The sequence below is a fragment of the Panthera pardus genome, unplaced genomic scaffold, assembly GCF_024362965.1.
Source record: "Panthera pardus isolate Hobbes unplaced genomic scaffold, ASM2436296v1 HiC_scaffold_20, whole genome shotgun sequence".
NCBI lineage: Eukaryota > Metazoa > Chordata > Mammalia > Carnivora > Felidae > Panthera > Panthera pardus.
The window spans coordinates 92,046,881-92,061,498 of NW_026526766.1; the positions used below are offsets into that span (position 1 = coordinate 92,046,881).

At 67.3% G+C, this 14,618-nt stretch overlaps 1 protein-coding gene across 1 annotated transcript; it reads left to right on the top strand.

Moving 5' to 3' along the window:
* The first annotated feature begins 225 nt into the window (after positions 1-225).
* INPP5E (inositol polyphosphate-5-phosphatase E) lies at positions 226-13,852 on the top strand. The gene is given in 13 exon segments (XM_053908544.1): positions 226-297; positions 1,385-1,766; positions 1,769-2,011; positions 2,014-2,119; positions 7,701-7,824; positions 9,061-9,158; positions 9,662-9,786; positions 9,906-10,025; positions 10,237-10,344; positions 10,909-11,070; positions 11,163-11,278; positions 11,828-11,964; positions 12,258-13,852. Coding segments are annotated over 12 exon segments (1,818 nt in total). The 5' UTR covers positions 226-297; positions 1,385-1,420; the 3' UTR covers positions 12,391-13,852.
* Positions 13,853-14,618: the final 766 nt, after the last annotated feature.

The following is a 14,618-nucleotide window of genomic DNA, read 5'->3' on the forward strand; positions in this document are numbered from 1 at the left end:
GGGGCGGAGAGCTCCTCGGTGTTGGGTGGGGGGTGGGCCTGCCGGGAAGCCCCCTCCCCCCAGAGCAGCAAGTGAGGCGCGACCCTTGGGCGGGGCGGGGCCCGTGCTGCCCCAGAGGCTGGGGAGACGCGCGGGTGGAGGGGGCCTCCGGACTCGGGCGCGCGCGCGCGCTGGGTCCTCCGGCCGCCAGGGGCCGCTGCGGGGGCTGCTACGGGGACTGCGCCCGGGACGCCTGTGCGCCCGCTGCCGGGGAGCAGCCGCCGGGCCCGCCGGCCGGGGAGCAGGCGGCGCCGAGAGGTGGGCGCGGGGCGACCTCGGGCAGGGCGACACCCGGGCGGGAGCGCCCTGGGGCGGGGTGGCCCTCGGGCGGGTGGGGGGGGGGGGCGCGGGTCCGGAGCGCGGGGGCAATCCCTGAGCAGGGCCTCCGACGCGAGTCTGGGGCACCGGGGCGACCTCGGGCCGGTGACCCCCCAGACGGGGGCGCGGGTTCAGGGCGCGGGGTGACCCCCGGGCGGGGCCTGCGACGCGAGTCTGGGGCACCGGGCGACCTCGGGCGGGGTGACCCCCAGGCGGGGGGCGCGGGGCGCGGCGCGGGGCGACCCCAGGCGGGAAGCGGGGGCGGGGTCCACGCTGCGCGGCTGTCGTTGCCCTGGGGACCCCGCGGCGGCGGCCGCGCCCGCAGACTCAAGTCCTGAGTCAGGGGCCTTTGGCAGCGGCCGGGCCGCAGACCTGCGGAGGGGCCCCTGCCCGGGCGGGGTGTGCCCGCTGAGCGATAGAGTGGGCACCCGGGTGAGCCAGGGCCCAGGGACTCCCATCCGAGGCCGGGCCTGTGAACTGGCCTTGACCTTGGGGCTGCCGTTCTGTGCGGGTCATGTCCCCAGCACCCCACGGAGGACAGCCTCCCCCCCGCCCCCCACCGCAGTATGGTGGCTTCCCGCGGTCCGAGGGGCCAGCCTTCACCCACCTCCTAGGAGGAAGCGGCAGTGTAACTTGTGGCTCAGCTGCCGCTGGCCTCTCCCCCTCTGGCCCTGCGGCAGAGCCGTCCTGTGGCACCAGCACGCGCGGACCCGGCCTTGGCTGCGGGAGGCTGACGGCACGGTTTTCCTCTAGGCTCCTCCGGGGGACTCCGGGCCTTTGGGGGTCCCCGTCATGTGGCAACTGGCCCCGCCCCTGCCGGACCACCCCAGGCCGCCGCGCGCTCTCTCCTCCGTGCTGCTGGGCGACGTCTGACCACGCATCCCTGACCCTGGGCTCCACCGGCAGCCCGCCCCAGCAGGAGCCCTCTCCTGGGTCGGCTGGGTCGCCATCACCCTTGAGAGCTGGCCCCTGGACTATGCCGTCCAAGTTGGCGTGCCTGGGGCACTCAGAGGCATCTCCCCCGCAGCCCACCGCCCAGGGGCATCTGCAGCCCGAAGGCAGAATGCTGAAGGGACAGCTTCCCAACGCAGGCCAAGACCTCGTGCCCCACCCAGGGTCCCTGCCCACCCACAGCTGTCAGGGCCCCGAGAAGAGCCCCGTGCCCCCTCTGAGCCTTCCAGCGGGTATCGGCGATGAGGACCCACAAGCCAAGGCAAAACCCTTCACCCCAAAGCCACCGACGAGGCCCAGGCTGGAGCGAGCTCTGTCGCTGGACGAGAAGGCGTGGAGGAGGCGGCGCTTTCGAACCAGCCACGAGGACCTGGCCACGCGCAGTGGGACCAGCCCCTCCAGGGGCTCTTCGCAGGACGAGGCCCCCCAGCCCCCCACCCGCACTGGCTCCCCACCCTGCTGAGCACCTCCTTGCAGGAGATCCCCACGTCCCGCAGGGCCCAGGGCAGTACAGGAGGGGGCCCCTCCTCCTGGGGTCACTGTATCTCCGGAATGATCAGCACCTCCCTGGACCTCCTGCACCGGGACGGGGCCTCGGCGGGGAGCACCACCAGGCTGCCCGCCGTGGACCAGAAGGCGGCCTCCAACCCGCCGTGGACCGCAAACTCCACCGGCGGGTCCCGCCTGCAGAGCAGACTCTTCCGGCCCACAGCAGCCTGGGCCCCGGCCGGCCCCCGAGCCCCCTGGCCTGCGATGCCAAACCCTCCTTCAGCCTCCTGGCACCCATCCGCGCCAAGGACGTCCGAAGCAGGTAGGGCCCCTGGGGGCAGGGGTGGGGGTCATCCGTGGCCTTCACTGTAGCGCTAGAAAGCGCCACAGGAGGGGATTCTCGTAAAACTGAGGCTAGCCCCCTCACCCCCGCCTCCCGGCTCCTTCCCGGAAGGACACCCCTTCTGGAACTTTCCCTGTGTATTTTAGCACCACCCGGGGGCACGTGTGGCCTGTGAAGCAGACGGTTCAGATCCACAGGTCGCCTTCCGCACTGCGTGCCCTACCCCGTTTTCTTTCTCGTTCTCGTTCTCGTTCTCGTTCTCGTTCTGTCCCGGGGACGGCCGCCTTCGTGAGCACGGGGGGCGGCCCCGTTGTCTGGGCCGCTGCAGGGTTCCAAGACGTCGCCCTGAGCAGTGCTCTCCCTTAACCGCTCTGCTGAGGAGGAACGTTCCGGGGCCCCAGTCAGTGCTGGCCGGAGCGCGGCCGCGAGCCCCCGTGGCCGTGCTCTGGGCTCCCGCCGGCACAGCTAGACGCGGACCCGCCGGCCCAGGGGCCACCGCTCAGGGACCGCACTGACCTCAGACGGAGGGTCCCCGGGGCCCCCGCTCGCTGGCGGCAGGGAGGGTCCCCCGGGCCTGATCGGCTGCGCTTTGCTTCCAGGATTGCCCCGATTTCTCTGAGGCTCTGGGATCCTTTGCTGAGCGCCCCGCTGTCCGTCAGCTCCCACCTGCCCCTCCCCCCCCCCCCCCCCCCCCCCCCCCCCACGGGGGATGCTAGGTTTCTAGGCTTTATGGGGCTTTAATAACGAATCCCTGTTGACTTTCCTGTAGCTTCAGAAGAACCTAACCAGGCGCTTCCCCCAATGTCCTCTCTGCTCAGGACTCTCCCCTGCGTGCCTCTGGCTCCGTTCACCAGACCGGGGGCGCCAGTCCAAACCCGCGAGTCTGGTCTTCTCCCGCGGGCTCGTCACAGGCCCACGCCGCGGTGCCCAGGCCGCCACTTGAAAAGGCTTTCCCTGCCCCGTCCCGTGGGCTGGGGCCAGGCCTCTGCCCCCTACCAGGGCCCGGCAGGTTGTCCGAGGCCCACACACGGGGCCACGGCCCCCGCGCCACCCACCCCCCAACGTGGCGCCCGAGGCCCCCGGTGCGGCTCTGGCCCTACTTCCCTCGCCAGACGCCTTCCCTCCCATCAGGGCCAGTCCCGCTGCACGAGGGCCGGGGGAAGGGGCAGTTGGGATGGTCCCTGTAGTGGCGTCCTGGAGCGGCCATAAGAAATGGCCACAAGCCCGAAGCCTTAAAACAACAGAAGTGGAGTTCTGGAGCCACGCGTCAGAAATGAAGGGGTCACGGGGCCGAGCTCCCTCCGGAGGCTCCCGGGGAGGGTCCTTCCTGCCTCCTCCAGCTCCTGGTGGCCCAGGAGTCTTTCGGCTTGTGGCCGCGTCCCTCCAGCCTCTGCCTCTGTCCTCACACGGTACTTACTCCTCCGTGTCTGCGTCTCTCCTCCTGTGGGGCGCTGGTCTCAATCCGGGATGAGCTCACGTTGCCATCCTTAAACCGAGGGCGTGTGCAGAGACGGTTGCCACATAACGTCCCACTCGAAGGTTCTGTGGGTCGGGAGGGAGAGGGGGCTGTGGCGAGCCCAGCTGTACAGGACAGAGTCTGTACGGGTTTCTGGCGGGCAGCGAGGTGTCTTAGTGCCTTCGCGGTGTCACCGCCCTGTGTCAGCTGCTTGTGACTTATGCGGACGCGCTTGTGACCTAAAATGACAATCACGTCGCAAAATCGGGTCCTCGATTCAGTGTTTTCGGGCAAGCAGCAAACAGGTTGATGGGGACCCCTCACCCCAGTTCTGCCGCCTAAAGGCCCCGTTTCCAGTGGGTTCTAGAACAGGCGTCGGCACACTCTTCTGTAAGTCTCTCCATCCTGCAGCCGTGCTCACCTCTGCCGTTGTAGCAGGGAAACAGACACAGACCATACGTGCACCAGCAGCCACAGCTGTGTGGCAGTAACGCCTGGCATAGGGACACGAGATTGGAATTTTACGTGGTCTGCCCACGTCGCAAAATGACAGGGTTTCTTCCTCTTTTGACGACGTGGAAATGGTTCTTAGCTCGTGGGCTGTCCGTAAACAGGCAGAACCTGGCTGAGGTCGGAGCGCGGCCCGGGTTGGACGGGCCGGGCGATGTGGACGGTGTGGGACGCAGGGCACCCGGGCCACAGGAGCAGCCGAGCGTGGCGGCCGACCCCGGACCCAGGAGGGGATCAGAGCACAGGGCCCCTGGCGTGGCGGCCTTCTGGTCACCCTGCAGACCAGAGCCGCTCCAGACCAGACCAGGGCCGCTCCGGAGGACATCACGCCCTGTGGCAGGGGAGCGGGGGCCCGGCTGCGGGTGTGAGGGAGGTTGTCCACCCAGGGGGGTGAGCCAGCGGGGGCCTCCCTCCCGGCGTGATCGAATTCCCGTCCTCAGGGCCTGGGGAGGAGGACGTGGGAATCGCTCGTGTGAGCTCCTGAGAACCGCGTTCTGGTTTCAGCGGCCAGCGTGGCTTGGGAGCCCTGCTCTTGACTTGATGCCCTTCAGAGGAAGGGGCTCCTGTTTGCAAGAAGATGTAAGCTTTTCTCAGCGAGTTGGAGTGAGGGGTCCTCGGGAGCCTGGAAAGTGCTAGCGGTCTGTTACACAGCCGGGCTGGGCTGGGTTCTCAAGGACTCTGCTGAACGGCAGCGTTAAGCCTCGGTGGCGGTGGCGGGGCCCGGGTGGCACGGCCACACGCCTTCCCTGTGCCCGAAGGCAGAGGCGGGCGGGGACAGCGTGCCAGGCAGCCTGGAGGGGCGCGTGGGGGCAGGGGGAGAAGGGCGGAAGCCAGGCTCGGTCTGCCGGAACAGGTGGGGCACCCCAGTGTTCGGAGCGCACCCCCCCTGCAGCCGGGTGCCCCCCGTCCTCCCGCACCGCAGCGCCCGGCTGCCGAACCCCTCGGCCCCCGTTCGCTCCTGACAGACGGGACCGGGACGGCCCTGCCTGCCGAGACACGAGGAGGGACCGTGGAAGGAACAGCCAGCCGCACCCGAGTGCTGGAAAGAGCACCCTAAAAGAGCCATCGCTCGCACACGGTCATTGGGGCGACAGCTGACGGCGAGTGACGTTCCGGTGGACTGATCTTGGGGTCACTGGGGCACCCGTGGAGCTGATTGGGACGTGTCTGCCGGGAAACGGGGGTGGAATCTAACCAGCCTCCAAATGACCAATACTCAGGAGACGATGGAGCCGCCCCGGCCCTGGGTGTGCACGGGAGCCAGGGACCGGCTTCTGCAGCGGCTGGATGGAGTTGGGGGGGTGACCGGTGACCAGCGTCTGTGGCGGCTAGATGGCGGGGGGGGGGGTGACCGGTGACCAGTGTCTTCAGCCGCTGGATGGCGAGGGGGGGTGACCGGTGACCAGTGTCTTCGGCCGCTGGATGGCGAGGGGGGGTGACTGGTGACCAGTGTCTGTGGCGGCTGGATGGCGAGGAGGGGGTGACCAGTGACCAGTGTCTGTGGCAGCTGGATGGCGAGGGGGTGTGACCGGTGACCAGTGTCTTCGGCCGCTGGATGGCGAGGGGGGGTGACCGGTGACCAGCGTCTATGGCGGCTGGATGGCGAGGGGTGGTGACCAGTGACCGGTGACCAGTGTCTTCGGCCGCTGGATGACGAGGAGTGGTGACTGGTGACCGGTGACCAGTGTCTGTGGCGGCTGGATGGCGAGGGGTGGTGACCGGTGACCAGTGTCTGTGGCGGCTGGATGGCGAGGGGTGGTGACCGGTGACCAGTGTCTGTGGTGGCTGGATGGCGAGAGGTGGTGACCGGTGACCGGTGACCAGTGTCTGTGGTGGCTGGATGGCGAGGGGTGGTGACCAGTGACCAGTGTCTTCAGCTGCTGGATGGCGAGGAGGGGTGTGACCGGTGACCAGTGTCTGTGGCGGCTGGATGGCGAGGAGGGGGGTGACCGGTGACCAGTGTCTGTGGCGGCTGGATGGCGAGGAGGGGGTGACCGGTGACCAGTGTCTGTGGTGGCTGGATGGCGAGGGGTGGTGACCGGTGACCGGTGTCTTCGGCCGCTGGATGGCGAGGGGGGTGACCGGTGACCAGTGTCTGTGGCGGCTGGATGGTGAGGGGTGGTGACCGGTGACCGGTGACCAGTGTCTTCGGCCGCTGGATGGCGAGGGGGGTGACCGGTGACCAGTGTCTTCGGCCGCTGGATGGCGGGGTGGTGACCGGTGACCAGTGTCTGTGGCGGCTGGATGGCGAGGGGTGGTGACCGGTGACCGGTGACCAGTGTCTTCGGCCACTGGATGGCGAGGGGTAGTGACCGAGGTGACCAGTGTCTTCGGCCGCTGGATGGCGGGGGGGGGTGACTGGTGACCAGTGTCTGTGGCGGCTGGATGGCGAGGGGTGGTGACCGGTGACCAGTGTCTTCAGCCGCTGGATGGCGAGGAGGGGGTGACCGGTGACCAGTGTCTTCGGCCGCTGGATGGCAGGGGGGGGGGTGACTGGTGACCAGTGTCTGTGGCGGCTGGATGGCGAGGGGTGGTGACCGGTGACCAGTGTCTGTGGCGGCTGGATGGCGAGGGGTGGTGACCGGTGACCAGTGTCTTCGGCCGCTGGATGGCGAAGGGGGGTGACCGGTGACCAGTGTCTGTGGCAGCTGGAGCATTCGAAGACCTAGGGGACAAAATGGCCAAACGTGGCATGGCCATCGCCTGGGTGCTCATTCTGGGAGCAGTCTGATCTTGAGTTGGGTTGGAAGAAGGTTCTGGAAGGACTCCCAGACAGCTGGAAGGAAGGCGGAGGCAGCAAGAAGAGAGGGGACGCCCTGGTGCCCCTGCGAGGGGCCCGGGGGTGGGGGTGGGGGGCCGGGCCCCCCCACCGGCACAGGGGAGAGCCGCCGGGCTGCTGGGCAAGCGCTACGAACGAGTCTCAGGGCCTGTTTCGGTGCGGCCTGCCGGCCGGGTGTCCTCACAGCTAAAAAGCAAGACCGTGCGGACGTTTCATCTCGCGTGAAAGTCGCACGACGCTCGGACTCCGACGCTCGTGAGGTTCTGTTGCCGCGCGGCCTGTTCCCCGGGGTCGCTATGCTTGGTGGCACCTTGCAGCCGAGGCAAAGTGCCGTGGGGGCTCCGCATGCGCTGTGCCAGTCAGCTCTTGAAACGGATCTTAACCGTCGGTTGTCGTGAGAGTGGACGTGCCCCCTGCGGCTTTCGGGGCCTCCGGGGCCGCGCCGAGGCGGAGGCGAGCCCCTGGCGCGGGACGCGTGTCTCCCCAGGCCGCTCGCGGCCCAGGGCCGAGGCGTGAGGGGCCCCGGCGGAAGAGCCCAGACGTCACCTTCAAGCCCTTCGTGTCTGGAGGCGGCAGAAACGAACACGTGCTGCTGTTTATAGAATCGTGAACGGGGGGTTTTCCAAGAGGGCGGTGGACCACGGCGCGGCACCCGTGCCCGCCCGCGGGGTCTCCAGGAGCCCCAGCTCTGGGACAGCCTCCCGCAAACGGGTTCCGTGTCACGGGGGGCCCGAGGCCGGCAGCGTCCCCGGGAGGGGGTGTCCCTGGGCCTGCCCGCTCCGACCCTCGACTTCTTGGTTGCCCTGTCTCCGCAGGAGCTACCTGGAGGGGAGTCTCCTGGCGAGCGGGGCCCTGATGGGGGCGGACGAGCTGGCCCGGTACTTCCCGGACCGCAGCATGGCCCTCTTCGTGGCCACCTGGAACATGCAGGGCCAGAAGGTAAGGGGCCGGCCCGCCCCCGTTGGGCTCCTTCCCGGGGCCTCTGAGCTGCACGCCGTCTTCCTGGCCTCTCCCCAGCACCTGGGTCAAGAGGCCTCTCACCCGAACACCCCTGCCTCCCCCACCTCCCCGCTGCCCGATGGGGGGAAATGCGGTTTCCTTATACACACACGCGTTAAGAATAGTTTCAGATTCACAGCAGCTTTGGGAGGAGGGAACAGAGTCCCTGTCCCCACGCGCGGCCTCCCCACTGCCGACACCCCACCGTGGGGCCGCTGTGACCGTCGGTGAGCCTGTGTGACCTGGTCACGGTCACCTTGGGGTCACTCTGGGTTAGGCCCACTCGGCGATTCCTGTGTCGAGACGGCGGCAGAGGCCCTCCCGCCGCTCTGCTGGGACAGGCGCTCTGTGTCCTGAGTGCCAGTCGGCCCAGGGCCGGACCGCATGGGCCAGAGGTTTGCACGCTGATCTCTGGGCTTTTGCTTTGGGGACAGCCTCGGACACGGTGCCGGTGGCTTTCTCTCCAGCTCACACCTGCACCCGTGTCTCCCTGGGACTCGTTCGCTCGGTGAGAGCCGTCCTTGGGTTCCATTCCCCGCGTGTGGGGTGCTCTGATGTCTGGGGGCGGGGCGTGGACTTCCTGCACTGTGTGGATGGTCCTAACGCCCGGTGAGGTGAAGGGGACAGTGGTTGCCACCATGGGGTTTTGAGTGCTTTCTGCTGCCCACGTGTGCCACGCTGTTCGTGATGACAGCACAGAAGACCCTGCCCCCCCCCCCCCCCCCCCCACGCAGTGGAACCCGGGCGGACCCTGGGGGCACAGGCACTGGGGAGGAAACCAGGCAGAGCCGCCACCAGGACGAGGTTTGGCTGAGTGACCAGGAGCCCTGGCAACACAGCGCCCAGCATGAGAAGCGGTTCTCCCTCCAGTTGGAGGAGGCGGGTGCCCAGGCTGGTGGCCCTGCTGTCCACGGGGAGCCACCTGGCCCCTCTGTGGGACAGTGCCCTCGTCCAGGGCCCCAGGGCTTGAGAGCCGGCCTTCGGGACCACAGCACCTGGCCGGGCTGCACCACATCCCCACCAGTGTGTTTGGGGACAGGGGCCCCATGGTGAGGGAGGGGCGCAGACATGGGCGTGGTGGTGACCAGCTGGGGTGGAGGGTGGCCTGCCAGGCCCTTCGGGAGAGGCTGGGTCTCTGTCCCGCAGGAGCCCTCACGAGGTGCTGCTGCTCTGTAGGAGCTGCCCCCGAACCTGGACGAGCTCCTGCTGCCTGCCGAGGCCGACTACGCCCAGGACCTGTATGTCATCGGGGTCCAGGAGGGCTGTTCCGACAGGTAGGGTGCAGCTGGCTGGGGTGAGGCCCTGGTTGCACGAGAGCCACTTCCTTCTCTGTCGGGGGCGCAAGGAGCTAGGAGTCGACGAGCGTGCGTTCTTGTTGACGTGCAGCTGATCTGGGAGAACGTACGGCCCCCACTGCGGGACCCCAGGCCCCAGGCCTGACCCCCGAACTGGGTCCTAGGTCTGCAGCGCCCCTGCAGCCCCGCCAGAGACCGCCCGGCCAGGGGCGTGCTTGGGCATCCCACCCCTCGGGCAGCTGCGGGAGGCCCGCCTGGCAGGTGCCCCGACCCAGGGGAAGGGGCAGGCGCCGGGTTCCCCGGGACCTGGAGCCTTGGTGAGGGAGCCGGAGGGCGAGGGCCTGGGTCTCCGACGCCCTTCCCTTGGGCAGGAGCCAGGAGGCGGGGCTCTCTGGGCTGTGGGGGAGGGGTGGCGGGGCTGGGAGGCCCCAGCCCCCTTCTCGGGCTGTCCCGGCTCACCCTCCCCCCTCCCCCCACCGCAGGCGGGAGTGGGAGGTGCGCCTGCAGGAGACGCTGGGCCCCCGCTACGTGACGCTGTACTCCACGGCCCACGGGGCGCTCTACATGTCCGTGCTCATCCGCAGGGACCTCATCTGGTTCTGCTCAGGTAGGCGGGCCGCTCTGCTTTGCGCCAGCGCCCCGGGACCCCCGCCCGGCCTCTGTGAGGGCAGGTGGACGGGCGTGCGCAGGGGCAGCCGCGTCAGCCCCCCCACCCCTGTCCCGCAGAGGTGGAGAGCTCCACGGTGACCACGCGCATCGTGTCTCACATCAAGACCAAGGGGGCCCTGGGCGTCAGCTTCACCTTCTTCGGCACCTCCTTCCTCTTCATCACGTCTCACTTCACCTGTAAGTCCCAGGAGTCAGGACACGCCCCCCCGCATGCCCGCCAGGAGCGCCATCTGTGACGGTGCCCTCCCGTCGGGCCCCCGCCGGGGTGCCCGGGGGACCGGGTCGCGCAGATGCTGCGTGTTAGAGCCTGCTGGGGGGCGGTGAGCACACAGCTGTCCTCCGGGTCCGGAAGGCCGGCTGGAGAGGCCCCCGCGCTCTGTTCTTACAGCCGGAGACGGGAAGGTGAGCGAGAGGCTGCTGGACTACAGCAGAACCGTCCAGGGCCTGGCCCTGCCCAGGAGCGTGCCCGACACCAGCCCCTACCGCTCCGACGCCGGTGAGCCCGGGTGGATGCGCTCCTGCCTTGTTCTCTGGGCGGTTTACTGACAGTAAACTTGGGGAGCTTCCGAGAATCAAGGTTGAAAAAGTCTAGAGAGTCGGTAGCCCGCGGAAACGGCGCTCTGCGCGAGGCCTGGCACCGGGCTCCTCCGGAGCCGTGACCCACCCACCGGTTTGGTGCGGCTGTGCTTCCAGGCGGAGCCCCGTGGTGGCCACGCCTCCCTGCGCCGACAGGCCCTCCTCCTGCCCCCTGGCTGTCTGTCCCTCCAGGATGGAGCCCTGGCGGAGTGGCGAGCGTGGGCAGTGTGGGCTCCTGTGAGCGCGAGGGCGCCCACGCCGTCCCCAGAAGTCTGTCGCTGTTTGAAATGAAAGACGCGACCGTGAACGTGAACCCGAATGTCGGCCCAGAAGCTGCGGGGCACAACCCCCACGGCCAGCGCCGTGTCTGGGGTGTCCCTGCCCGTGGCTGCAGGAGCGGGGACAGAGACCAGACCCGTCACTGTCGCCAGAGGGAGGCCAGCACGGGGAGGGCCGGGCTCACGCACTTTCCCGTTTTGGCTAGCGGACGTCACCACCCGGTTCGATGGGGTGTTCTGGTTTGGAGACTTCAACTTCCGTCTGAACGGAGGGCGCGTGGCCGTGGAGGCCATCCTGAAGCAGGACCTGGGGGAGAAGGTGTCTGCCCTGCTCCAGCATGACCAGCTCACCCAGGAGATGAAGAAAGGTGAGGTCCCCGGGAGGAGGCGCGGACACCCCGACCCCGAGAGGGTGCGGCCTGCCAGGGCTGACGAGAGCCAGGGCCTGTGGCTGTTCCAGGGTCCATCTTCAAAGGCTTCCAGGAGCCGGACATCCATTTCCTTCCCTCGTACAAGTTTGACATTGGAAAGGACTCCTACGACACCACCTCCAAGCAAAGGACCCCCTCCTACACGGTGAGCGCCCCTGGTGTCCCGCCTGACCTCCGGTGCGACTCTGCCTGGCTCTGCGGCCCAGGTTTGGGCCTGCTTGCTCTTCAGAACCACAGGCTAAGGACTGAGGCCGGGTGTGACAGCAGCCTCCACGAGCTGCGGTCAGACGCCTCAACGCGGCACCCGTGCCGGGCTAGCGACCGCATCTCTGGGACCTGGCGTTGGGGGCAGCGCCCTCTGAGAAGGGCCCTTCTGAAGGCTCGTCGGTCGGCCCGGGGCTGGGGTACACGCCCCGTGCTGTCGCAGATTCAAGCCATTTGCGGCACGGGCGGAGGGAGCGGCCTGCACGGGACCCGGGGGCGCCCCAGGCTCGGCCTCCACGGCCGCAGCACCACCGGCCCCACCACCCCCCGTCTGGGGCCCAGACACCCGCCAGTGCAGCGGGCTTGGGCGAGGGGCTCTGGGAACAGGCTCTGCGGGTGGGATCGGACACAGAGACGGGCACGCGGGCCAAGCCCCGCAAAAAAGCCACGCAGTCTCGGGGCTAACCTTCACGCGGGATCTTTTCTGCAGGATCGGGTCGTGTACAGGAGCCGCCACAAGGGCGATATCTGTCCGGTCAAGTATTCCTCCTGCCCTGGCATCAAGACGTCCGACCACCGCCCCGTGTACGGTCTGTTCCGGGTGAAAGTGAGGCCGGGGAGAGACAAGTCAGTACCCCGCTCACATGTCCTCGCCCTGGGGGCTGCGGGTGGGCGGGGCTCCTGCCCACTGGGGGGGGGGGGGCAGCATCCCCGCCCCTGGGTGCCCGCCGTCGTCCCGTCGCGTCCTGACCTCCGGCCGCGGGTATCTTCCTGATGCACCGCAGGGCCCAGCAGGGGCCCGAGGGAGCTCTGCGTTCATGGTGGCTGCACTCCGGTGGCCAGAGGGGACAGGCGTCCAAGACGGCCTCCCAGGAGGCTACTGGCCAGTGCCCTCCTGACGACGCCCCTTCCTTCCACAGCATCCCCCTTGCTGCTGGCAAGTTTGACCGCGAACTGTACTTGATAGGAATTAAAAGACGCATTTCCAAAGAAATTCAGCAGCAGCAGGCACCAAAGGATCAGCATTCCAGCACAATCTGTACAGTCTCTTGAGGCTTGCCGGAGGACATTCGCACCCACAACATGGGAGGTCACGTGACCACAGCCCCCTGGAGAAGTCAGAAGAGACTGCGGAATGAAAGATTTCTGGGACGCCGGCTGTTTCTCGAGGCCAACACGCTTCGTCACCAAGAACCTAACAGGCCAGTGAGGCGGTGCTGAGGCACCCGTGTCCCCTGCCCGGCACGAAGCCGGCTGCACTCATTTCCAGCATGTCCCCAAGCGCAGGCCCCCAGATGGCCACAGCACACCCACGGTCCCTTAGGCCAGCGTGGGTCGGGCAGTTCTGCCTGCTGGCACAGACGCCCTTCCGGTGTCCTTGTCCGCTCACCCAGAGCCGATGTTGGCAGCGCTCCAGCAGCCCCTCAAATGCAGACCAGGAGGCGCCTTCCCCATCCGAGTCCAGGGGGCCCGTTACCGAATCGGTGGGGAGCACTCTGGGTCAGGCAGCTGGGAGCTTCGGTCCCACCAGTGCGCACGGGGACCGAGCGGAGGCCCGGCCGGTCAGGTCGAAGCCAGCCGACTTCCAGGGGGAACGCCGGTCCTGCTGCAACAGGCCAGGGAGGGACGAGGCAGCCTGGCCTGTTGGGGGTCGCTGGCCCCCCAATCTCGGGCAGCTGGCCTCGCCCTTCCGGCCACGAAACCATCTCCCTCTCCTCTCCCGGTTTTTGGTGACTCGAGAGCATTTGCTTTCGTATTGCCGGCTACAAACAGCATTGACGTAAGTAGTGCGTCTCCTGGCCTGAGAAACTCTGCAAGTTTAGGGTGCCACCACCTTGCCCGCCCGGGCCGGCCCCCTTCCACGTTCCCGCCTGTGTTACAGGGCTCAGAGCCCAGTGTCGCCCATGATCACTCTTAAAAACCATAGGCTTTGACTGTGGGAAAACCTAGGGGCATTCACTCTGGTCTTTAAAGTTATTTATTTTTCCGTATTTATATTTTTCAATAAATCCATATATCAAATCTGAAACTCTCTGGCCAAAGATCGAGTCCTGGAGCGAGGTCCTCCACGTGCTCACACCCCATGCTTACGACATTCCCAGAAAACAAGGCTTCAAGTCCAGTTCAGAGGCAGGAAGTTGGGTGTCGACTGTGGCTGCACCGGCATCACCGGCCTCCCTCTGCCCTCTGCCCTCTGCCCCCCACACCGGCCGCCGCCCCGTCAGACGGGCTGGCTGGAAAGGGGCTTTTCCGGGACGAAGGAACACCTCAGCCCTGCGTGAACCGTGATGAAGTGAAGCCACTTCCAAAGTAGAGCGTATCAGCTTTATTAGCACCGGCTTCCGGACTCGTCGTGCGGGACTCCCACTTCTGGTTACCGAGGAGGCCCGTCCACCCTGACTTCCCGGAACTTCACTGTCGATAAAATTTTGCTCAAAGAAATGTGCCGTTGAGTTTTGAGTCAATAAACTGAAAACCTCTGACAGATTTTTGCGGTGAGGGGTCCTGAAAATGAGGCAAGTGTGACGCATCATCTCAGGCGTCGCCTCCGACCGATATGATGGACGTCGGCAAACGTCTGGGTCCCAAGTCAGGACATTCACTTAGGAGCAGCCGGGAGAGTTTAGATGCTCGGGTTTCACTTGGGAGCCAGGTTAAAATTCAGATAGATTCAAATGACACGGGCCAGTCTCTGCAAAGCAAGCTTCATAAAGAACTGAGAAATTCGGTGTGAGGATAGTTTGTCTCACCCACACGCCCTCTGCTGGCGCGGGCCAGAGGACGGGCTGCGGCTGCGCGGTGCCAAGGAGCCCTCGGGGGCGAGGGGCGGTTGGCGCCAGCTTCCGAGCAGACCCCTGGGTCTGGGCGCAGCGGTCTGTGGTTGGAGGCTGAGCGTGGCCCGTGGGGGCTCGGCCGGCCCCTTGAGGGCTCTCGGTGAGCCCTGCCCCCAGCTGAGCTCGGCTGACCTCGCCCGCCACCCCTGCCCCCCTGTGCTTCCCCTTCAGGGTGGTAACCACAGGAATGTCTGCGAGGCAAGGACCGCGGCCCCCCGGGCTCCGCCCCAGCGGGGAAACACACCCTCCCTGATGCCGCTAAGCGCGCAGGGAAGGCATCAAAAGCGGAGGATGGGCTCCAGCAAAAATAAGCAGCTTAAATGACCAAAGAACGTTTGAGGGTTGATTTCCCGGAAGCGTCCCTCCCTCCCCTCTGTGCCCCCGAGGCTGGGAGGGCGGTGCCCCAAGGGGCCCAGGGGCTCCGTGTGCGTACCCGTCGGGGAAGCA